This window comes from Centroberyx gerrardi, chromosome 11, assembly GCF_048128805.1.
Source record: "Centroberyx gerrardi isolate f3 chromosome 11, fCenGer3.hap1.cur.20231027, whole genome shotgun sequence".
Taxonomy (NCBI): domain Eukaryota; kingdom Metazoa; phylum Chordata; class Actinopteri; order Beryciformes; family Berycidae; genus Centroberyx; species Centroberyx gerrardi.
The window spans coordinates 22,090,250-22,114,723 of NC_136007.1; the positions used below are offsets into that span (position 1 = coordinate 22,090,250).

General features: G+C 42.5%; 1 protein-coding gene across 1 annotated transcript in view; it reads left to right on the forward strand.

Annotated features, from left to right (window-relative positions):
- Positions 1-11,265, forward strand: part of tspoap1 (TSPO associated protein 1) — a 66,079-nt gene extending 54,814 nt beyond the window's left edge. Inside the window, exons 23-33 of the mRNA XM_071901159.2 lie at positions 1,590-1,745; positions 2,076-2,921; positions 3,818-3,910; positions 5,753-5,914; positions 6,029-6,197; positions 7,157-7,225; positions 7,954-8,001; positions 9,329-9,438; positions 9,570-9,641; positions 10,109-10,228; positions 10,915-11,265. Of these exons, the coding sequence (XP_071757260.2) occupies positions 1,590-1,745; positions 2,076-2,921; positions 3,818-3,910; positions 5,753-5,914; positions 6,029-6,197; positions 7,157-7,225; positions 7,954-8,001; positions 9,329-9,438; positions 9,570-9,641; positions 10,109-10,228; positions 10,915-11,265 (2,196 nt within the window). The remainder of the gene's footprint in view (positions 1-1,589; positions 1,746-2,075; positions 2,922-3,817; positions 3,911-5,752; positions 5,915-6,028; positions 6,198-7,156; positions 7,226-7,953; positions 8,002-9,328; positions 9,439-9,569; positions 9,642-10,108; positions 10,229-10,914) is intronic.
- Positions 11,266-24,474: the final 13,209 nt, after the last annotated feature.

The window sequence follows — 24,474 nt, forward strand, 5'->3', positions numbered from 1 at the left end:
TGCAATAGGGTCATGGAGGCCTTGGTCTTGACACAAGCAAACCTGTATGGAACAAAGCAACAGCATTAGGAAAGAGGAACATAGTAGAGCAAATACTTTGCTAGGAGGAAGTGTCAAGGTATGCCAAGGCAGTTTCTCAAGCAAAGCAGGGTTAATGGATTACAAAAAAACAAAAACCTAACCATAACCAAAGCAGACAAACTTCACACCCTGAATGTGGAAATTATTGAATGAGAATTTGTGGGCTAAGTGTAACCCGAAGTGTAGGTGTAGTGTTGTGTATGTGAATGTAGTAGCTGAACCTGATCAGTGCTGAGAACTGGTCTGAAACCGGGGTGATTCTGGGACACCAGAACTTATTGTTGGGCGTTTTGAGGTGTCGCTGAGTCACTGGAACATCTATGTAATCCATTTAATAAGACAAAATAAGACAAACCTTTACCATCTTAAAGGTGAAAATAACTTGTTAGTTTGTGAAGTCATGAACAGTTTATGCATCACTTCCTGGACTTAATCAAGCTTGGTTACGCTCAGTTATTAGAAATGATCTGTTGCATTGATCTGAGTGAGTGTCATAATGTCCACCGATTTGTATTAGTCTGTCAAATCAGTTTTGGAAGTGAAGAACATTATATTCATTTGTAAGCACCTGCTGTTTTGATAGCAACCTGTGAAAACATCAGTTTATCCTGAAAGCGCATTGGAGAGAATGAGTTCCTTTGTTTCCTATAGATTTAAGGCCACCTCAGCATCTTATCCTTCTGACAACTGCTGTTCCTGAAATATAAATTAATATAAATCCATAGTACAGCCTAATGCTTAAGTTTGCTTAAGTTAAACCTTTGGATTTATTTCAAATTTGATGTCTGAAGCCTTGTAATCTGGTGTAATCTGGAGTTGCCAAAGGCTTTCTATCCAGAGCAATATAAAATGCCCAATAATAGCCCTTTACCATCGAGCCCCACCACGTCAAATCAGTCCAGTTGCATTGTCCTGAATGAGGCAGGTTGCAGCATTATTGAATCAGTTACAGACATGACAACACATGCAGACATGAGACAGGAGCACATTGTGGTTTGAGGATGCATAGTTTCTTCTCAGCATGTGCAGAGATAACCACTGATGTGCTGCAGTCACCTCAAGTGTATCTTGAGTTTTGCTCAAATATTAAGAAAATCTAAATCCTACAAAATGAATACATTTGCATCATAATTCAGGTCAGTCAGCTATTAATAACCCTTTTGTCAGAGTTAGTGCAGAAGTTCATTTAGTCCTCCTTATAGTATTGATCACACAAGGCTTTGTGAGTCATTTAAGTATAAAAGTATCAAATATTTGGTGCACCTTCAAGTTTGGTTGTTACCTTGTGTGCCTTTGCACCAAAAATGGCATGTTGTTGTTCAACTTGATATTTTATTTACTTTACTCAATACTTAATGGAATAACTAATGGAAATGTATAATTTAGGAAGATTTCACTTCATGTTGACAAATTAAACACTACAGTTTAACAAGGCGATTCTATCTAAATATTGTGACTCATATTGGTGGATAGGTTGAGTGAGTATGCTGATGTGTCCTTTGCTGCAGAGTTACAACAGAGGGCTGGTGGAGCCTCCAAGTGACTACCATGCAGACAACAGCCGCTCAGACCTGTCTGACATCCTGGAGGAGGAGGAGGAGGACCTTTACTCAGACCACCTAGGAGAGGCACAGTCCAGGGGATACACAGTTGCAGCCAACAGGGTAAAAGAATTAGTTGCACTGCATGATTCATGGGCACATGTACCATAATTTGCACATCTTTGTCACTTTGTGACTTTTGCTTTTTGAAAGGAAATATTTACTCCTTGTTTGTCTTGCATAGTTAAGTTCTCATTTAGTGGCCTTGTTTGTTCTGTCATTTTCTTGAATACGCTATTTTGATTCTTTTTGTTTTTTCTTTCCTCTTCCTTTTGCTATGGCTGGTTTTTCCACTGCTTTTTCTTCACTTCCCTTATTTTCACTGAACAATATGATATCCCTTCCCACCTTCACCAATCCACTCTTGCTTGCCTTGACCCCCGGCCCCTGCAGTCATGCAAGTTGGAGCCTCCAGACAGTGATGAGGAGGTTCTTGAGAGGATCCTTAAGTTGCCTCCTCAGGTCCACCACAACAAGCAGCTGTTCAGCATTGCCGAAGTGACAGAGGAGGAGGACAGTCAAGAAGAGCTTTTGCCCCGCCGCAGACAGCCTCGGTCCAGGCCCAGCCACCCTCACCATAAAGACAGTCACCTCCGAGGCTCAGAACACCACCACCACAACCCCCAGCGCCACCCACATCACCCCAACCCACACCCACACTCTCACCCTCATCATCATCACCACCACCACCTCAGCAGGGATCCCAGAGCCCCAACCAAAGAGCCTTCACCCAGGCATGGAGCCTTGCAGGTCAAGTCTAAGACCAAGCACAGGGTGCACTACGCAGACACAGTGGACACCATCAGTTATCCTGAAGAGGAGGACACAGGCTTATATGGGGGTCCCAACAGCAGGCGGGCACTGGCCCACTGTCCTCCCCAAACGACCCCCCACAGCAGAGAGAGAGCTGTGGCGCTGATCGGAGGGCTAGGGGACCGCCTTAGGAGGGAGGCCATGCTCAGGAGTCAGAAGGCTGTCACCGCAGCGGCCAACCCCAGCCACGGCCTCACACCGCCAGGACCATACCTAGTCAGCAAGACGGTGCGGACGGTGCGGTCACCTACCAGTCACGGGGTGGAGATCGATGTGGAGTACGGCACAGATGACAACGAGGAGCCCTCAGAGTACGGACCCGGGGAGGTGGTGGTGGAGCAGATGAGCTCTGAGTGGTGGCTGGAGGGGGCTCAAATGGACCACAGCAGACCCTCGCACCGCCGCGGGCCTAAGGCTGATCCGCAGGCCATCGTCACTATGGGCCAGCAGCAATGGGTGTGTTGTCCCAGCCCCCTCCTCCCCTTTAGAGCAGAGCGGCTGTAACCTTTTGTGTCCTTGTGGAGAAGCCTTTCCTAGGGATTAGTCAACTCAGCAGCTCAGTAGACACCAACTTATCAGGTTATACATCAGTGTCACAGCAGTAGGACGTCAGGGAGCACTTTGGAGGTGGCACATTTTTGTTCGGACGTGTTGCATTCTTACACATGCAAGTACTATCCATTATTTAGTAACGGGGATGTCAGCTGAGCAGCCAAGATGTGGGCAGAAGGTGGATGCAAAAGGTTTAAGCCAGTTCCTCATTACCCTGTGGCTGTATTTAGATCACTTCTGATCTCTCCTCTCCCACCATCTATATAGATTTCGGGTCAGCTGTCCTTGCTAGCTGAATCTGTTGTCCCTCTGTCTAACTGCACTACTTCCTGTTACATTTAAATTCCGCTGCACCTGGGAAACCACCTAGCCCCTCTCTTATACTTGTCAGTACTGCCTAGTCGTGCATTAGCTTTCAGTGGAAATGCTTTGATCTGTTTCTGTGCTTTTTGTCTGCTAACACCACCATAATACAAAAAAGTAACATGATATTTATCTTGAAATAGTAGAATGATGGAAACCCTGGGGTTTGTTGTGTTTGATGAGGTTTCAAGCTCCAATGCACTGTATTACCACTGCATAAAATATCAATTCCAATGGATTATCATTACATGAAGCATATATTATGAAATATTGATGGAAAAATGAACAGCTGCATTCGCTATTCATTTTTCTCTGAACCCCAGGTGTCCTGTCCTCCCAGTAGCAGTTATGTTTCTGCATGAGATGCTTTTCTGATTGTCTTGTTTATGTATCTATGTGTTGAGCAGGAGGCCAGCCGAATCCCACCAGTGGAGGCAGCATGGGGAGGCCAGGCAGAGCTCTCTTCTAAACCGGCGTGCTCGCAAGCCAGACAGCTCAAAGGTCAGAGGCTCTTTCCTCTTTTGTCCTCCTATTTCTTCCATCTCTTGTTTCTCTCCCTCTCTTGCTGATAAGTGCACTGGAGGTGTATAAAGTAATGCTGGCACACCCGTGCCTTCTGTTGGCAAGCCTTCCCCTCTCACACAGGATGGTAGTCAGATTAGCACCTTGTGTAGGAAGGGGGCGGGGGGGTCAGGGAGGAGGTGCTGTAGCTGTGGTGGAGAAGTGGGAGAGAGCCTGCTAAGCTGAGAACCGGCTTAACCCAAAGTGGCTTGTCATGACAGGAGGAAGTGACAGCCATGAAAATAGTAACCTAGATTAGCCAGCAATGAAGGTCTCTGCTATGTGAAGGAATGAGTCTCTCCTTCCACAATCCTAGCTCTCTCTCTTCTCCTCCTCTCAGTCATTGTTGTAATGAAATAGACTGCAGTTTGATATGGTATGTGTGTGGGTGCACAGTTGAGTACACACAAGCACAAGTGTACACGTGCATGTAGATAGAGGAAGGGAGCAGGGAGAAGTTGTGTCCTATCTACTAGAAAATCAGTGAGGATGTGAAAGTGTGCAATTTCTCTGACCCTGACTCTTGCCACAGATGGGCTGATCCTCCCTAATGAGATAGGAGAACACGTCTCTTCAGTGCAGCTTAAGTCTCACTACAGCACTTCACACTCGCCTGGCTCCGATCCGATAGGCTAGAGTTGTCATACGAACCCATCTGGACATGTTGGTGTCATCATGTCGTCCACGCTGCACACAGTGCTTCAGGCCAAATGTATAGGCTGTTTTGCATGATGCATGATGTCATGGATGTGATGGATTAAAAGCACCTTTTGAAAATAGTAGTATATTCATGTTCTCTCTTGGCTGTGTTATCTGTAAACATGTCCTCAAGATTAGACTATTCTTCGGAGAGAGTGGGTCAAGCTCTGCCTCCTTTTGTCATCATTTCCGCTCTCTCTTGGTTGCTGCAGATCATGAACGAGTGCACGTTTCTCAAGCGGATCATACAGCTTAGGATCAGTGGTTTAGCTTGATTACCTCTTTTAAGGACATGCCTGGGCTATGCAAATACGGTTCATAGCAGCACTGGCATTGGGGGGAGATGGGGAAGGGGACGAGTGGGCTCTACCATTTGACAGATCATTGCAAACTACACGTATGGCTTGTGTGCAAAGCATGTGTGTTGAAATAATAATAATCATAGCAATAATACATTTTATTTAGCAGCTTTTCAAAAACAAAGTTTACAAAGCACTTAACATAGCATAAGTACAATGAACAAGTGGAAAGAGAAAAAAAAAAAAAAGAATGGGTTTTAAAAAGTGACTTACCGATTTAGCCTCATCACCTCAGCCAAGTTGTTCCACAGTAAAGGGGCCCAAGTGGATATCGCTCGGTCCCCGTGGGTCTTCAGTCTAGACTGTGGAACAGACAGGAATGCTCTACCCGAGGACCTCAGGGTGCACTTTGGTTCGTAGACAGTGGGTAATGTAGCTAGGAGCTAAAGCATGCCGTGCTTTAAAAGTAATCAGTAATATTTTTAAATTGATTCTAAACCAGTGCAGGTTTAGATAACCAGTGCAGGGAGGCTAAAATTGGAGCGATATGATCTCTACATTGCGGTAGTCTAAACAAGAGGAAATAAATGTGTGAATAGCCTTCTCCAAGTCAGCTGAGGATAACAGTGATTTAATGCCAGGCCTTCATTGTAAATAAGAATTTGTTCTTAATTGACCTGCCTGGTTAAATAAATGTTAAATAAAAAAAATAAAAATTACATGGATCCGGTGCCAAACTTTACTAAACTGTTGCAGGAAATTTTTAACTTTAAGCATTTTAACTGCATGTGTGTCTCTGCAGGTTGTGATGAGTCACCGAAGATGATAGGTGACAATGACATACGCATCTTCGTGGCCCTCTTCCCCTATGATCCTGTCACCATGTCACCCAATCCTGACGCTGCTGAGGAAGAGCTACCTTTCAGTGAAGGACAGATCATCAAAGTATGCCACCTGGAATAACACTGATAACCCTGCATGTTTTCCACTCAAAGTGTCCCTGATAGATTGTACCTTACTTCATACTTAATGCATATATTTTTACACTCCCTTCCCCAGGTATATGGAGATAAAGATGCAGATGGGTTCTACCGAGGGGAGTCCGCCGGACATCTGGGATATGTGCCGTGTAACATGGTGTCAGAGATCCAGGTGGAGGACGAGGAGACCCGACAGCAGCTGCTGCAGCAGGGCTTCTTGTCCACAGCGGCCTCCATGGAGAGAATAGGTACGTAATACTGTCAGTCAAAGGTTTGACCTAGCAACTACCCTAAAATGACGCCTATTTTCAGATTTTGTCAGCCCTAATTATGTTGTCTGCTACTAAATGTTTTTTATTACACTGAAAAATTAGGACATTTGGACATCCTTTACACTAGGTGTATTTTTTGATGTTTTATTCATAATATCGCCATTGTTCATGTTTAAGTGGTAAGTGAAAATAGCAGCACAAGTGTTCCAGAAGCCACTATTGAGAATTTTATACCTGAATCTCCATTTTTCAGTTATTCTGTCTCCTTTTTATAGTCTTTAAATTGTCCAGCTGTGAAAAGATATTTGCTTGGGACACATATTTTTGTCTGCAATCTGTTTGGAAGAAATCCTCAAAGGAAAAATGAAAGCTGCTTTTCAGACGAGAGGAGGAGAAATAAATGCTCCCTCTGGCCTGTTGACCTTTTAGCCTAGCAGTAGGCACAGAGAAAGCTCTCATCGGCTTATACTTGGTTTCAGTTGAACTAAATTAAAATGGACCAAAATGGTTCCCTATGGAGATGCTTTGTATGCCTTTATGGTTTCTTTTGCACTTGCTGTGTTGCTATTTAGGAAGTCATAACCATCTATTCTCAAGCACATTGTAGTCATTGACTGCATTAAAAAAACGTAAGTCAAAGTGTTTGCCTGTGGCATAAGTGGTAGTGAGCGAGAGAGCAAGCCACCCTGCAAATCAAGCTGACACTTTGCTTCTGTTTCCTGCTTTCTACCCAGAGCGGTCTCTGCAGATGGTTTAACCTTTTCACTTCCACTTGGTCTCACTGCTGTGTCTGCTGCTTATTGGTTGTCATTTTAAATTGCTCTTCACTGGCCTCTCATTCTGTCTCTTTGTCCGGTCTGCTTCTCTCAATATGGCATCTCTGTGTTTCTTTTTGGTTTCAAATTTTTGGTTTTCCTTTCTAAAACTCCATAAAGGCACTCGCACACACGCACAGCTTCCGCGTCGCCCTGTCCCACCGCCGAAACCGAGACGATCCAAGAAAGGTGTGTCTCGCTGCAGACTGCGGCTGTCTGCCTCCCTCCTTTGTTCTCTCCCTCTCTGGTTTGCTTCTCTCTCTCTCTTTCACTTTAGCTTTTGCTCTTTCAGTTGCTGCCTCTCACTCAACGAGCAGAGGGGATTTTTAGGTTAGCTACTGTAGTAATGCAATGAAATCAGACTGCTCCCTAGCATTAGGGTCAAATATTATCCTATCACGATGCATATTCATATTCTATATACAGACCTAGTATTACACTTTATATCTTACTACTCAGGCTATCCAGCATAACACATTAATAACACCTGAACATCAGGCTTCATAACAGTTAAATGGCATATCCATAAACACTGATCAGCTTTCACAGCGCATTCATGTAATTATTTAATTTGTGACATAGCAGTGGAACGGTGTGTCAGCTTGTTGACTGGAAATGTCAAAATAAAAGTCTTCTTGCCAATATTCTGCTCTTATGTCACAAATGAATTACATGACCACCTAATGTTTACTTGCTGGAACATCCATCCCCTCTGATCTCCTCCATCTGTGCCTTTGTTCACTCCAGTGTGAAGACTGATGTGTAACTTCAGACAGAATTTTGCTTTGGCCTTAAGGTCTAACTTGGGCCTCGTAGTAGCTGCTTATTCTGTGATAGTGCATCCGAGCCTCAGAGGAGCAGATTGAAGCGCTTTAACTTGCTTAATATGCTCTTTCCCCTCGCCCCATCTCTTCCAGTGGAGTCTGCAGCACTCTGGGAGGAGAGCGTAGACTCCTCCAGTCAAGGTTTGTAGCCAGCCCTCCCTCCCTCTGCCTTTCTGTTTTCACTAGCATGATCAGATGACAGTTTCAGTGTCCACTGGAGATCAGCATGCCTCTGCCCGCTTACATGTCATCCTGTGACCTCTTACCTTCTCTTTCCCTGTTCCATTTTAATGGCTGTAAACATGCAGGACTGTATTCTGGATGCAGATCACCCCAGGACTCATCTTCCCCTCATCCGTCTCCATTAGGGACTGTTTGATTTTTATTTTGGGGGTATATGAAGGTATATCAAAAAATTTTAAAAACTCTCCCTGACACAGAAAGTGTTTATGATGCTCCGTGTTGGCTTGAAAAAAAATTACGTCCCTTAAGTGAATAAATAACAAAAGCATGGAAAAGAAATAATAGAATTGAGTATTTCAGAAAATAGATGGCCCTCCCCAAGCATAAATGAAAAAAAAACAAGCTGATTGCCTAATTTTCTTCATAAACCCCCAATTACAAACAGCAAGTGGTCCCTTATCCTAACCCCCTTTCTCATTTCACAGTTCAACTGCCATCAGTGAATGAACTACTAATTTCTGTCTTTATTTTCACTAACGGTTGAGAGGGGCGGGTGTTTACTATAGTGTAGTATCGCAATCCTTTCCCTTGGGCATTGTATCGACGTGCCGCATCATACACTGAAAAATATCAATATGGTTTCACTTCTGAAGGCTATCATAAAGACCACATAATAATAATCTATCAAAGGATGTTTTTGAAAATAGCAAAAATGGTCCTTAGCACTGCTTGAAAGTCTGAATAGTCACAAATTTCATCCAAGAATTGATTTATGTTTTTTCCCCCCAAGGATTGATTTTGTAATTTTAGGGATATTATAAGGGATAGTATTTCATCTTCAGGCAAATGTCTGCAGTCAGATGAAAGAAAAACACAATAGTAAATTACAATTTATGACAACATCGCAGTGCTTGTGTTGCAAAACGTTATGAAACACCTTTGTTTCCTATTATTACCAAAGTATCATCATATTATGCTTTATGAATCTCAAGCAATTTCCTCCTCAAATGGTTGCTCTGCCTGATATGTGAAAAAGACCGGACAACTTGAACTGATATCACCATTTTGATGGAAATAAATGCACAAAGTGCCTTGATGTTAATCCTCTGTTGTTTTTTACCTAATGTGTTTAACTGCAGTGGTGTGACATTTTCTCAGCATAGCATGACGCTGAGTGAGTATGACATGCATGCTGATGAGCTGATTGGAATTGCCAAGACGTCTTGCTGCTCTAATTGGCAGGATCCGAGACAGTACTGTATGTGCCTCTCTGTTTGACTGACAGATCCCAGCCAGACCGCCGCTGCCGCAGGGAACCCGGCCCCAGGAGCTCGCAGGATGGTGGCCATCTTTGATTACGATCCTCGAGAGAGCTCCCCCAACACCGACATAGAGGTCAGAATTGCAAATATGTGAAGCACCTCGTCTCAGTACAGGTTTATATTTTATTCAGGAGGAGGCAAGACTGGGCGCCGTATGTGTATTGGCTGTCTGCTCATTATCTGCCTGCTTATCACCCCATTCAGGCTGAGCTGACCTTCAGCGCGGGGGACATCATACATGTGTTTGGTGATATGGATGATGATGGCTTCTTCTACGTAAGTTCCTATTACCACTTCTATCCTATTACTAGTATCTTATTAATTACTCTAGAACTTCAAGTGGTAATCTGCAAAATCTGTTTGTTTGGGGGGTTTTTGTGGTAAGTAGTCAGCTGTGGTGTTTTTGCACTGCACTTCCTGAAATGACATGGTAGTTATCGCTGCTCATGCTAACTATCCAGTTATTCTTGTATTTATTCCGAACAAACCGCTCTTGCTGCTAGAAACATAAAAAGCATCACTTCCTGTGTGCTAGAGGATTTTTCTCAGGAAAGAGCTACCTGACACCGGGCGTTTAGACCAGCAAATATTCATGAACCGAATATAGGTTGAAACACAATGAATTGTGTTATATCAGTCAGCAATAGAGAGTAGCAAAACAGACATTTATTTATAGGAAAATATTGTGTATTACTTTGCTGTTGAAATGCACCCTGATGTCTTTTGTCCTATACGCTTTCCAGGGAGACTTGAATGGACACAAAGGCCTGGTGCCCTCCAACTTCCTGCAGGCCTTACCACAGGAGGCTCCATCAGGACCTCCGCACACCCAGCCTGCACCCGAACCCAAGAAAGAATCACAGGTAGCTTGACAGCTCTGTGTATCGACTGTATACGGGACTGTGTTACACCATGGACCAATTCATGACCAGCAGTCAGCCATACATCATAACATCACATCATAAAGTTTCTTTCTCACTGTCTTCTTTTCATAACTTGTGTTTTCAGTGTCTGGTTGCTGCTTTTTTCTGTGATGTTGCTATAATTTTGCCCTGTTGCATTTCTTTTGCCCCGCTGTTTCCTGCATGGCCTTTTGCAGAAGCAGAAACGAACTGTACACTTTGAGACTTGATCGTAAGTGTGTCTGCTAGGACTATATCATCACAGTGATAAACACTAGTTTTCCTCGCCTACTCTCTGTTCATGTCCTCTCCCCTCCGCCCTTAACCATAGCGCTAGACTACTACTTTGCATAGGATCCTGTCCAAACCTATTGCTTTATTTTATCAGACCAGCGGATAATAAGTTCTCAAAACGACTGTCCTCTCCTTTGTGTCCTGCTATCCTTGTGTGTCCCTCTGTTATTACACTTTTAAAAATAGTTTCCAGTAAATACTGAGGTGCTTATAAAGATTGAACTCACCCAGTAAACTTTAGATATTGTCTGTGTTGTTTGCTTAACTAGATTTAGTGAGTACAGTATGATACAAGAATGTTATGAAAATTTCAGATCAGTCTCATTCATTCAACTGTTATTTTGTACCTGAAGGGGAGCTGGACCTCTTCTCTAGAGCAGCAGGATCCTGGACCCTCAACACTAGAAGAGGCTTTACACCTCCATACCGGACCTCCTAGCCCAGACCAAACAGAGCACACAGACCTACAACCCAGACTGGCACCCACTATGGACCCCACCTCGGACCCAGCTCCAGTCCCAGCTCCAGTCCCAGCTCCTGTCCCAACTCCAGTGCAGCTCTGCAGCTCTCCTCCTCCTCCTCCCCACGTTCCTGCAGACAGCCCCGCACAGACGGACTGCTCCGCACAAGGCAAGAAGAAGAAAGGCTTCTTCTCCAAAGGGAAGAAGCTTTTCAAAAAGCTGGGTTCCAGCAAGAAAGAATGAGAGTTGGGACATCTAACTCACAATACTCGTGTCACATTGAAAGCACTTTTTCCATGTTCACTGTTAGTCTCAATTGTTAGTCTATATTGTTAGTAGCTATCAGATATAATAACTGATGCACTAATCGTCAGTATTTACAGACCTGATTATACCTCTTCTTTAGAACATTAATAGACCAGCTGTTAAATATAGAGCATCTTACAAAACCAATTGCAGCATCACAAGAGCATGTTGAGGTGCATGTTGAAGTGTTCAAACTCACTTTGCTTACAAATAGATATTCTCAGAATACTTCCTAATTATCTAAGTATTAACCAATAGTCAGCTTATTCAAGGCTTTTATGATTGACATAAAACTTAAAGTAATCCTCTGAAGGATTGGATTTACTTTGAGCAATCTGATACAGAGTGATGTTGAGATGCGGCTCCAGACTTCCCATGCTAAAGTTCTGGTGCCACTTTCTCTTTTGAAGCAAACGGATGAAAGCAGCTGTGTATCTTTTCCTCTGTATGACTGAAAGGAATGCACTATCCATTCTGAATGGATGTATTTTAAATGTCTGTTAGCTTGTCCCTGCCATTCACTGCTATTCTGTGTTTCTTGTCTTTAAGATAATTGTACATTGTACAGACCACGGTTATTTATTTGTGTCAGGCTCTTGCCTGTTCATCACCATGTTGCAGGGAGTGATGCCAGAGCAGCAAGTTGCTCATTATAAAGAGCTGTCAGAGACAGTGTTCATCCATTTTGATATGTGTAACTTAGGTCTAATTTATTGTAGGGAAGGCTAACAGTTAACAGTGTTCATTGAAGTTGAACATATTGGTAAATGTAAAGAATGTGAAGGTTCACCCTTCTTTGTGTGTGTAGACAAAGTTGCCCAGTCCACTGGTGAGACTGAAAACAGATGCCTTTCTCAAACGACATTAACATGGGAACTCATGATGTTCATGACCACGGTCGCAGCTGACCTAAATGTTGCACACTACATATTTTATATGTGTGTGTGAGAGAGACCTGCAGTGTGTCCAAAAATTGTGCAGTACTTGCTGATCAGTAGGCTGTTTCAGTGTACTCCCAGTAGGCTAACTTATTCTCCAAAGTCAGTATACTGAAAATATTATACTCTTAGATTGAATATCCAGTTTGACTGAGTAGAGCTTGGAAAATACAAACCAGAGATAAGTAGAGTAAAAAACGACGTCCACAATGCTGCGTTATTGAGTGATGGTAAAATTAACCAACCATGGCAAATAGAAACGTGATGCTAAACATGCGTCAGCGTTTGGAATTAATTATGGTTTGAATGTAGCATGTTTGGGTATTTTCACACACTGCATGCTACAGTATACCACACAGTTAACAGGGACAGCACTTCATTGTGTTTTTACTGAACAGTTTTCGGACATGGCGCTGGTGTTTTGTGACACTACTGTATTGCGATAAGGTCTGTAATGAGTCGGTCCATCATCATTTATGTATCTCTTATTTTTGCCTCCATTTTAGGAGTATTATAAGGTGAAACAAGCAACTCGTGACACGTGATTATTGGGTCAGACAGGCTTAAGGCTTATGTTAACATCATCACCAACCCATGCAGTGTAGTGGTGATTCGTTTTTTGTGACGCCTTGTCCACACATTTGCATTGTAATGTTGCTCTGCACTCTCCATTGACTAGCTTGGCAAAAGTAAATAGGCCTGATAGCCATTATTGCAGCATAAAAAAATTGAAAAATATTTTTTGGTGGTTCTTGACAGTGTTGCACCACTTCACACTACTTAAAACAAATGAAGCGGTGGTCAGTGAATTGACATAGTAGACGTTTGGTCGAAAGTGACGGTTTATTTCCAGCAATCAAGGTTTACGCCAGTCAAGACTTTTTTCCCTTACAGCTATGAAGTTCTGATGTAGGCAAGCAGCAACATTTTGGAAGCAAATGCGTGGACCAGGCCTTAGTATTCAACTTGTTAGCTACCTTTCAGTTGCTATTAGTTACTGTATTTTGAGTACCAGACAACGTATTATGCAGTGATTGTTTTCTGAGTCTGATTAGATCCTTTATTTGTTCGATACAGGGCTGTTAAGTAACTTCTCAGGTTTTTACTTGTAGTTTCTTAGTATGCTGAGCCACCTGTTGAGTCCGTGGCTGTCAAAACTGCGGAATATGCCAAAATCTTAGGTGCTTTGCCTGTTAACATAGCTACGAGAGATCAAGCATCCAACACCACGGGGATATTCAGTGGAGTGAAACGAGTCTGGATAGATGAGATTTGTTTTGCGGATCAGACCTACTTTGACTGTAGTTGCAGGTGTGTAGTAATCCTGTCCTGTGTTCCACCCCGCTGAAGTTTCCCAGATGGGTAGATGGAGTCAAAGCACACCCGATTACAGAAGTTGGAGGCAAATCTTTTCTTTAATGTCATGAATGTTATTAATTATTTAGTTGTAATTGTACATGTTTGTCTGTGTTACATAAAGGGAGCATGATGAATAGCAGAAAATGCCAAGAATGAATGGGAGGGGGGAGGGGGGGGTTGACAATGACACTTTAGAGGTGGATCTTTGAATAGCCGGGCTAGAGGCAAGACTGAGGCTGTACTGTATGTTTTTTTGTGTGTATGGGGGGGGGAGGGGGGATGCTCAAAAGTTGCCGAAATGTACAGTGAATATTTGTACTGATATTGTATTTCACGGCCTTTAATGCACAAGTATTCCCCTACCTGCTCTGTAGTGAGTAGGCGGCTACACTGTTACTGCGATCTTTAGGACTGTCCTGCCTCAGTCTCCGCAAGCACCTGTCCTGCTCCTGCTCTGCTGACTGAATAGGACCTAGACCCATAGGTAGCATCTTAGATCAGTTGATAATATTTAGCCTTACAAGACCTTGTTTAGTCTTAATATGTTGTTTACAGGATGTTTATTGACTGCATGCATAACAATGTTATACCCATGTTCGGCCTTATTTATGTTATTGTCATATTTATGTTTTTCTAGTTTGATTTGTTTGCAATATCTGAGTAGTCTGACGATTGTCGATGCAGTGGAACGGAGGCTGTAGGAGTTGTCTGTATATAATGAACAGAGTTCAGTGTCGGGACTTTGACCATGTGGTATATTTTCATACAGCGAGGGAAACTTTTTTTTGTCTTTCCTGACCTGCATTCATTCTTTCAAACCAGTGGAAGATTTACCTTTTATATATTAATGTTTTTATTACCCTTTTGGAAGCTCATCTGTAAATATTTTTGTTAATATTGTTTTTCAGATGTCTTTTTGCATGTCCAGGCAGTGTCGATGGAGGATCAGTTAACTAAAGAAGTAGTGCACAGAGGACTTGTTGACTTGAAATTGTGGTGGTTTCTTTCAATATGGATCTTTTTACAGGAATAAAGTATGTATATTTTCACATAAAACTCGTTGTGATGCTGAGTCTGTAATGCATGTTGTATCCTTATATAGTAAATTCTGTGTAAAAGCATTTACTGATTACTGATGTTTAGCTGATGTTTGGAGTGTAGAAAACAGAAGGTAAAATGAGAGTCTGACGAGAAATGTTTTATTTTCATCTTTATTGTAAAAAACAGTTTATACATCATATGTTTATAATGATCTTATATTTTCAGGACAGTTGAAAAAATACACAGATGAAAGAGTGGCGAGCTTTGTTCGGTGCCACACAAAGCCCATGTGAACTGACTGGGGCAACACTCTGGGTAATGCGTGGCCATGTGAGACAAAGCAAGTTCCTCTTTTGTGATTTCCTGAGTGTGCGTCGCTGGGCCTCTCGTCTCCCTGTAGCCAACAGTACACTCATCCATAAAGTAGGAAACACTACACTGTGGCGAGGAGTTTAGTAGTGCTTTCTACTTTATGGATGACTGCACTGTACTTCCAACAGTCCTCTTCCGTCTTCTGGTCTCCCACTTCTCTCTTCTCTCCTGCACCTGCTTCGCCTCGGGTGCCCCCCCCGGTCTACAGCTGCACCCGGCCACCCCACCCAGACACACACACACACACACACACACGTACACCCAAACTGAAACTCCTCCACTCAACTCGTCCCCTGCACAAACACAGGCCTCGTTAAACCAGAAAATGCACAGTTCCTGATTTGTCTTGAAATATTTGCATACGCAGTTTTCCGGGCAATTCATTCAAATCCAAGCGAGGCCCGTTAACATTGGACAAAGGCAGTAATGCTGCACAAGACAAAATTTTGATCCAATTTTCATCCAATCCAAACTGTGCCTCAAGTCATTTTTTGAGGCAGTGGTTAGAACAAAGCTGTTAGCTCAGCCGGAGGAAGTGCTATCTCGAGGAAGCCATTTTGGCAGGCATGAGTAAGCTTTTTCTGTCTGAGCGACACATTATTTGCTACATACTAAAGTCATGTAAAGTAAATTAATTCCAACAATAACTGCTGACATATTCAATTCAATAAATTTGGAGCCACTGCAAAAATCCGTTGGATAGATTAAACACTTAAACAAATCGACAATACTAAAACAATAATGTTCCAATATTAAGTCATAATTATGGTTTGTACATTTGTAATTTTAATACATATTACAAATAAACTCCATCTGAATAGGTTTATTTCACCAGTGGTTAGATCCAGGAAATGCAGAGGGAATGGAGTAAAAGCCTCAACTGTGCCTCGTGTTTTGTTATTTAAAACATGCGGTACATTCGATCATTTTCATCATCTCGTAACAAATAATTATATCACTGAATATATGATGTCATCCATACTTTACCTCAGCGAAGAGTAAGAGTCGCGTGTCCACCGGGCCCCACAGGTGTCTTGTGTCTGTCCAAGAAGTGGATGAAGAAGAAGAAGAAGTCGTCTCCTTTTGAACCCTCCTCGACCACGTGGTGTAACCACAGGAAGAGGTCTAACAGTCATAGCTGCTCTCGCTCTCCTCTTCCGTCTTGCTCTCTGCCGTCTGCAGATGCTCTTTTAGACGCCTACAGGGCCTAAGTAGATACTGAATATATGAATAGAATCGTCTTGTTAATACAGAAATCCTAAAAACCAGGGCGGCCTTGCAAAAGACTCTCTGAGTTTCAAGCTTAGTGTTTAAACGGAGACCCAGAACCTCCCAGACTTTCCTTTTAATATCTTCATCTTTTTGGTTTTTATTTTCCTTTCTGTAAATTCTGTTGAGCTTCGGCTCAAATTGTTCATCTTGAGCTTCTCCGTATCGGTGTGCTGCTGTGGTGCGGGGGATGATGTCATTTATAGATTGACATCACTTATATATGGCTTCATGCAATGTTGGCAGGAACACATTTGTAACATGAGGTTGGGTAACAATCCTGTAATGAGATGAAGAGAGAGGAAGGCAGATTACAACAGCGACTATGACCATATCTGTAGTGCGTGCCCATCATGTGCGTGAGAACTACAGACTGCTTCTATATTACATTTATATATCACATGTAGCTCAGCTTATTAACAGCTTCATGACTTGTGGGTGAGAAGTGTATGAGGCGCACTGCCTCAGATTGTCAGATGCACTGCGCTGTTCTGCATAGCTGCTCAGATTTTGACATGCATTACAGGGTGGGAAAGTTTGGTGAGTTGGTCTGCTTGGTAAAACTTGTTCAGGAAGTACCTGCTGAGAAAAAAAAACACCATTTCCTGTGACACGCCTGCATGCACTAAAATTCTGACTTTCCTTTGCTAGAAATAGCAAACTCTTAAAGGGCAGTCCATGTCACAACAAGCCAAAGAACTTACTCTGACACTAAAATGAAAAAGTATAACTAGATGACTTAAAGATGAATAAAACCCGCTGTGTCTCAGAGCCGGCGTGAAATCAGCCTCTGAGCCGCAGCACAGTGCTGTTTGCTTCACAGCAAGCTGCTTGTCTGCTGTCTCTAAGCGGTGAGAAGAGGCAAGTAAGTGACAGAGGTTAAAGCAGAAATGTGAATGAGAAAAGACACTTTCATTTCAATGTTTGCACAAGGTGCATTTATCCTCACCGAAATCAGTCGTATAAAAAAAGACAGCTTTGCATTCAAGCCAGTCAGCCGTAGGAAAATCACAGCTCTAACCTGAATGCTCGTGTTCAAAAGACTAAAGTGGCGTTTTGAATATGACATTTTCCCCACTACAGTTATCACAGAGCCTTTTTTTTTTTACATTCTGTCGGTTTTCACAACTGAAAGACCAGAGGTTTCAATTCCTCGTAAATGTGAAAACACTCTCCTCTCCAACTGTGACTGTGTGGTTTCTCATAATGATAACCTGGAAGATGGAAGCTAGCTGGGTGAGTCCCTGTAGCGGGCGAGTAGATACGGTGGACGATGGAATTAGGTTGCACTGATGATGTGAAATAACGTCGAAAATGTTGAAAGGTTCAGCATCAGTAGCTTGTGAGTTTCATTCATAGACATCAGAAATCTTGAATTAATTAATATAATTCAATAATTAAATTCATAATTATATATGAAATTCAAAATCAACCCTCTTCTGTTAAAGCAAAAATGTACGCTAAGAAATAATTCACATATATGATTCTTATGGTGTTGTGTAGTTCGACTCTGATGAATAAAACTGAAATAAAGACCATCCAATTCAGCGTTCTCTTACAATGATAATGTAATGATACATGCAGCATGTATCTGTCTATCATCTATGTCAGTGGACTCTGTGGACTCTGTAGATTTAGCTTCACTTTCTGCTTGACAACTGTATAACACCACAATGAAATAAAGCTCATTTCAGTTTAAAAGATCCAAAAATAGAAGCCCACAGAGTCAGTTTGCCCTCAATACACCGTCAACTAAGCAACTTCAGAAAGTGTTGCTCGGTGATATCACAGAGTAAGAGTCTTGTTCTCAGCATTTTATCTTTGGGAAAAGGTTGTTCACTCTCCCGAACACTGATTGGACCGTTTAAAAACCATTGACGTAAGATATGCAAATGATTAATTTGAAATCTTGTTTGAAATCTTGTTTCAAGAGGCCTGTCACATTTCTCAGCATTAGGAATAGTGATGCAACATTTAGTGTGCGAGGAAAAAGAGACGTTAAGAGCCCGCTAGACGTAGTTGGAACATGAATTTAAATGTGCATAGCTTAGTTCTCTGTTTAACAATTTACAGCTTTTCTCTACTAGTAGTGACGCACTAGATGTCTGTTATTTGAGCTAGTAAAAGAAAACACACTGTCTACGCCATGCACCATAAAAGAAGAGTACAATCCCTTTTTTAAAGAGTGTGGATGGCTATTGAAAGAAGTTGCAGGGTTATATGGTACATTATTTTTCTCCCATGACATCCATCCCTGCTGGGAGTCCATGTGGGTTACTGGGTGAGAGCAAAAAGGAAGAACGTCATTCAGACATCAATACATACGAGGGCAGTGGACCTGGGAAACAAATCCTCCATGAACTCTGCATGAGCGTGTGTCCAGGAGACAAACAAAGGCTTCAGAGAAAAGATGACACTGTTGTGATGCACAAATCACAAAAGGTGGTGAATGAGTGTCGTCAATAAGCAGCGCTGGATGTTGGGATTGCTCTCTTATGTAGGTTAGATAGCCACAAACATCCTGACTGCAATCATATCAAGAATTGGTTCATGAATTTTAGCGCAGCAGATAAACACACAGTGCGACATGCGGTGAGGAAATTAGTAATTGAACAGACATGGACTGAACCTTTAAACTCTGAGCCACAGGACTGCGTCTTTAATCACCAGTCTAGTCTAAAATCCTATGTGTGAGGGGGGTCAGAACGGCCAGAGTGCAATGGCCAAGCTTCACTTTGGGTTCACCTCCTTTGTGATCTTGCCACAAGTCAGAGCTGTCATCACATATTGCCATCCATTTGTCATTTTTTAATATGAATTCATGAAAAGGCCCCTCAGATCCCATGCAGAAGTCTATGGGGATTTTACTATTCACTAATTCTGGGTGTTAATGTCTTTATTGTTAGAAGTGGCGGGGTTTGTTTATGACTGGTCGCCTCAAATTGCAGATTTCTTTTAGATTGTTGGCATAGCCATGCATTTTTTTGGGCCATACCCTTTCACCCTGCAGTTTACCGAACCCTGTCCTGCACTCTACCAAGCTCTGCCCCGCTAAACCCTCTGAGTCACCGGCCTCCTCTGACGTGCCGGTGTGAGTGAAGTGGCCGTTGAGGCAGAAGCAGGCGGCCGCTGGCGTTCGAGCCGTCCGTGCAAAGTGCCAGTGAGGAAGTGATCCTGGCTCCCTGCGTGAGGAGCACAAAGCCGGGGCCTGTCCCCTGTGATAGACCTTATCTGGACCGGCAGCCATTTCCCCTCCCTGCCCGCCTGCCTGCGCTCCCCGAGGTCCTCAGTCGGAGACCGGGGCGTCGACACCGAGCCTCCCTGCCGCTAGATCTCCTCTCCCAGATTTCCCCCCTCCTCTACTCTGCTCAAACCAGCTTCTGCAGTGCACCCAGCGCAACACTGGGTCACAAAAATCATGGGTGTGCCCCCCTGTTGTCCTACTTCTGGAGAAGACGCTGTCATTTGGGGAAAGGAATTGAAATCCTCCTGTATGACAAGCTGCTGCTGCACAGACTCCTAGTTGCCGCTCTCAGTTCTGTCGCCGCTCTCTGGACTGCAGCAGAGAGAGGAAGTTTTAATGAGCGTTACGAAACACAGTCACGCGCATCACTTTGTGTGTGTGTGTGTGTGTGTGTGGCCCTCTGTCGATAATGTCCACCCCCCGATTTAAATTACAACCCCTTACTTCCCCAGTTGATCCCTGTCACGATACAGAAACCCACTCCGTGACTTTCTCCTCTGTCACACCCTCCACTCGCTTTCCGTGTGTGTTTTCAGATGGAGGTCACCCACTGACATCGGCTCAGCCAGCGACCGCTCAACCTCCACCGAGGCTCTGTAAACTCTGGCTCAACACGACAGCCTGGTTTTACTGAATTAATACATTTCCCCTCGGCTTACTCGCAAACGCGTTGACATATCCAAATAAGGGCAAAAGTAATCATAGCAGCCACCAATGAGACCATGGCAAACGGGCCTGTGGGTCCCTTGGTTTAAAAAAAAAAAAAAAAAAAAAAGAAAGAAAAAGTAGGGTGTGCTTTTCTTTGCAGAGGCGGACTCGACGCATCACGGGTAGCAGCTCCATGGGCGGAGCTGCCGGCACAAAGCCTTCCTGACAACGCCTGTGGTCATGAAGGCTGCGCAGCGCCAAGCTTGCTTCACAGTTTTGTTTTCAGTGTGCAGCTCTTCCTACAGTCCTCCTGAAATGACTGGACTCACATTCAGCTTAGAAAGTGGAAAAAAATCAATGTAAATCACATGAAAAAATGATAAGAAGTGCAGTTTGGTATGAACTTGCTGTATGTTACATGACAGAATAAGGGTAAAGATGATTTGGTGAATTGTGTTGCACATCCAGCCAGCCCTGGCAGTGAGGCGGAGGTAGAAACCCGCATGGAGGAGTGCAGACCGACACGTGTGGTTTGTCAGACAGCTCTCTCATTTGGTTATTAACTGTCCCCGACCGCTGCAGTGAGACATTCAGTTCAGAAAAGTCTCTACACGCCCTCTGTGTTCCACTAAATACACAGTTGTGGTGGAAAGAGTGTGAAATGTCTGCCAATCTGTACATGTTCATCTTAGTTCTGAATCATAAGATGTGGATGTGGGAAGATGTGAGGAGTTTTGTTCCAAAATGAGAACATGAGAGACACCTGCTCTTACAAGATGATTGACAAAATCAAAAAAGAAAAGTAAGCAACTTAGGTCCTCGCTTGACAAAAGGATGCCACTTTTACCAACTGGGTCCTCTATATTTTAGAGATATTGGATGATGAACTGTAGGTAAATATTTTTTCCCAAATGGATATGTAGCATTATGGAGTACAAATCTTCATATAATGACAAATGATAGACTATCAAAAGTCACTTTTTATTTACTCAGAAAAATAAACCCATATATGGTATCAGGTTAAATCAGGGTGGGTTGGTTTCAGATTGCCTCAGGGGAATACAGTCATATTAGTATTATAATAAGTATGAGTATTATAATGTATGATGTGATGTTTGATTATTTGCCAACAGAAAATTAAGTAAATTGGACCAAGTGCTTCTGTTCACTTTAGTTTCCAAGTTATTTCAGTTGTTATGTTCAAGTTGTGATAAAGGTTTGGCCTGTAGCCAACTGGTTGGTTACATCACCAGATGTTTGTTTTTGAAACCAAGGTGATTGTTGAGTTTCAGTGGTGAGAGCTTACATCCTGCAGAACACGGTCATGCTCTTGTCTTTACAGTGTTAATATGGACCTTCACACAAGTACAGGACTTGTAGGGTGTTGGTGTATTGGTCCTGAAAAAGGTTGATCAACATATCCGGCGCTCAGCTTTTTATTATAAAGCTATAACATGCACATACAGGACAGATTCAAACCAGTAGCGTTTGACACAATGCAGTGATACACTTTACTTTAATGAGGCCATTCCAACTTAACCAGCAGTAAGTCCGCTGTACTGTCTGTAGGTGTTACATATAAAGGTATGGATCAAACATGCATTAGTGTCTCTATTCTCTTATTTTGTGGTAAGTTTGCCACTGTTTGTCACTGATTAGAATTAGACTAAAGGTAACCTTGCACTAAAGTTCTATGAAATTTGACTATCCTACAAGCAGTACTGCATTGTGCTGTGAACACATTTGTCAAATCCTGCTGATTTGAAATTTTTATCACAATTTGACATACAGAATAACTTAGAAACTAAATTGAATAGAAACACTTGGTCCAATTAACTTAATTTTCTGCAAATAATCAAACATCGTATTATTTATTATAATCTATCACCTTAGTGCTCAGTGTGGCACAACATAACATTAATTCAGTAAAGGAAAGAACACTTTTGTAAGTACTTACTTCTCCCTAGACTGAACTCTAATAAAGTGTAGAAAACAGTTTTGGCTTTAATGAATTTACGTCCAAGCCCTTTGTTCATTCATTGTCTTTACCCACTTATTCTTATTCAGAGTCACAGGGGGCTGGAGCCTATCCCAGCATGCATTAGGGCGGAAGGCAGGGAAACACCCTGGACAGGTCACCAGTCCATCACAAGGCTAACACACACAGACAAACACACTCACACTCACATTCACACCTATGGGATTTTTCTTGTCTCCAGTCCACCTGACTTGCACGTCTTTGGACCGACTCTGACCTCCCTGTGGAGGGAGAAGTAAAAAAAGAGAATTTCAATAAACTATCAATAAACTATCACATTATTTTCAAAAATGGTGAGTCTCCATGCTAATCTTCCTATTGGTTTGATGAGAAAATTAGCGTAGTAAATTAGGATTGATGAATACTCCATTGTCAGCGTGAATGAAATAGTACAGTAAGTATAAATGAAATTGTTTTGGGAGCATTTGTTTGCTCTGGGCCACAACAGTGACAAATATTGATCCTACACCTTATTCAAGAGTAGGAGTAGTTTCATGAGAAGTCTCCACCCATGGTGTTTATCACGTCTCCGCACTATAACATCACTACTTACAGTAAAGAAGTGTTTGTGAGCCATTCATACTGATAACGGCTCATTGCTAATTTTACACTACACCAATTCATATTTCTGTGCTTCAAATGAGTTGTGAATGATTCACTTCCTGTGATTTGACTGTTACAACCAGCCTCTAGCGGCAGCCTGGTTACGGTGTCATGGCCTCCACAGTGACATAACTACATGTGGCACACCTACACATGGCTCTTCCTGCAGGGTACGATAGCCCAGAAAGTCACTATTGTTATAGGCAGAGCATGTAATGTGAGGGATGACGAGTTGCATGTCAAGATAAGGCATGATCACATCTGTGCCTTTCCTAGTATAGAGGCATGTGATGGTAAGAAATGATAATTATGTGAACATTCAGAATAGATGCATGAAATCTCCTCTATCTGGAGTTTGATTTTATCTTAACTTACATGTGACTTGCATGTTTTTGACTATGAGACAAAAATGTGGCGCATCAAAATTCGCGGCACATAGTAGTTCAGCAGATTGAGACAAAGAAACATACATTCATAGTGTCATACATTCATCCGGGTCATGACATATGTTGCATGTCATACCATCTCTTTGTCCCATCTTTCCTTCCATGCTCCATTGTAATCTGTCCAGAAAAGTAGAGTGGGACATGTCCTTGCATGGCTGTGAAACTGGGTCAGCTTTCCTGTATATTATACTACATCACTCATCTTTTAGCCCCTTGGTAAAAGATGGCACGACCTCAGATGTGGCCCTTTTGGCTGTTCCAAAGACAAAAGGCCCTCAGACTTTGGAACAATCTGCCCAAGGATATCAAGTTAGCCACATTAACAACTTTATTTAATAACCTACTTTTATAGACTGGGTTCTGCATAATGCTTTTCAAATGTTTCCCTTTTATTTCGATGTAAGTACTTTACTTCCCCTTTTCTCCGTTTTAACATAACTTGTGTGCTGTGCTTCATATTTTGGATTAAATATTGTGACGTGTTGTGAATCCCATGGGCAGAGTGTGTTTTGTTATGAATGCTCAATCAGTCGTGACCTGGTAGTATGATGGAAGCCATTCTCACATAAAGCCATCTGCTTCACTTCACCAAACCATAACCTCAGCTGTCTTCTCTTTTATAGAGCAGTTTCACTCACCATTTCTTTGTAATAAAACATCAGTGCCAAGAGCCAATATATTGAAATGCTGATCTGCTTATCGCTTGGTTTCTCTTAGGTAGGAGTGACATCTTCCACATACTGAGCACATGTACTGTCTTCAGTGTGAATGACGCTCACCCATCAAGTGACAATGAAATTAGAGAATGGCAGAATGTGTCTTAGCGACAATACCTGCACCCTCTGGCAATATTAAACAATGATGCATCCTAAACAGTCATCTGCAGGGACATCAGGGCCAACAGACTACAGCACCTGAACAATGTCTGACACACTAAACTGCACAGGATGACAACCTATAAACCTGAAATATTATTCTGTAGTACAGGCCATGTTACAGTGACACAATAGCTATGATAGATGCTGAACCTAAAAGGTGCTTTATAATATGACTGGGGAAACTGTATATGATAAAGTCAAGGGAAACCCAAACAGTACTGTTTAATAGGTGTTAATTTAAAAATGGATTTAACACCAGGAATAGTTAGGCTTATGGTTCCCCCTAATGGCAGTGTATGGCACTGCAATT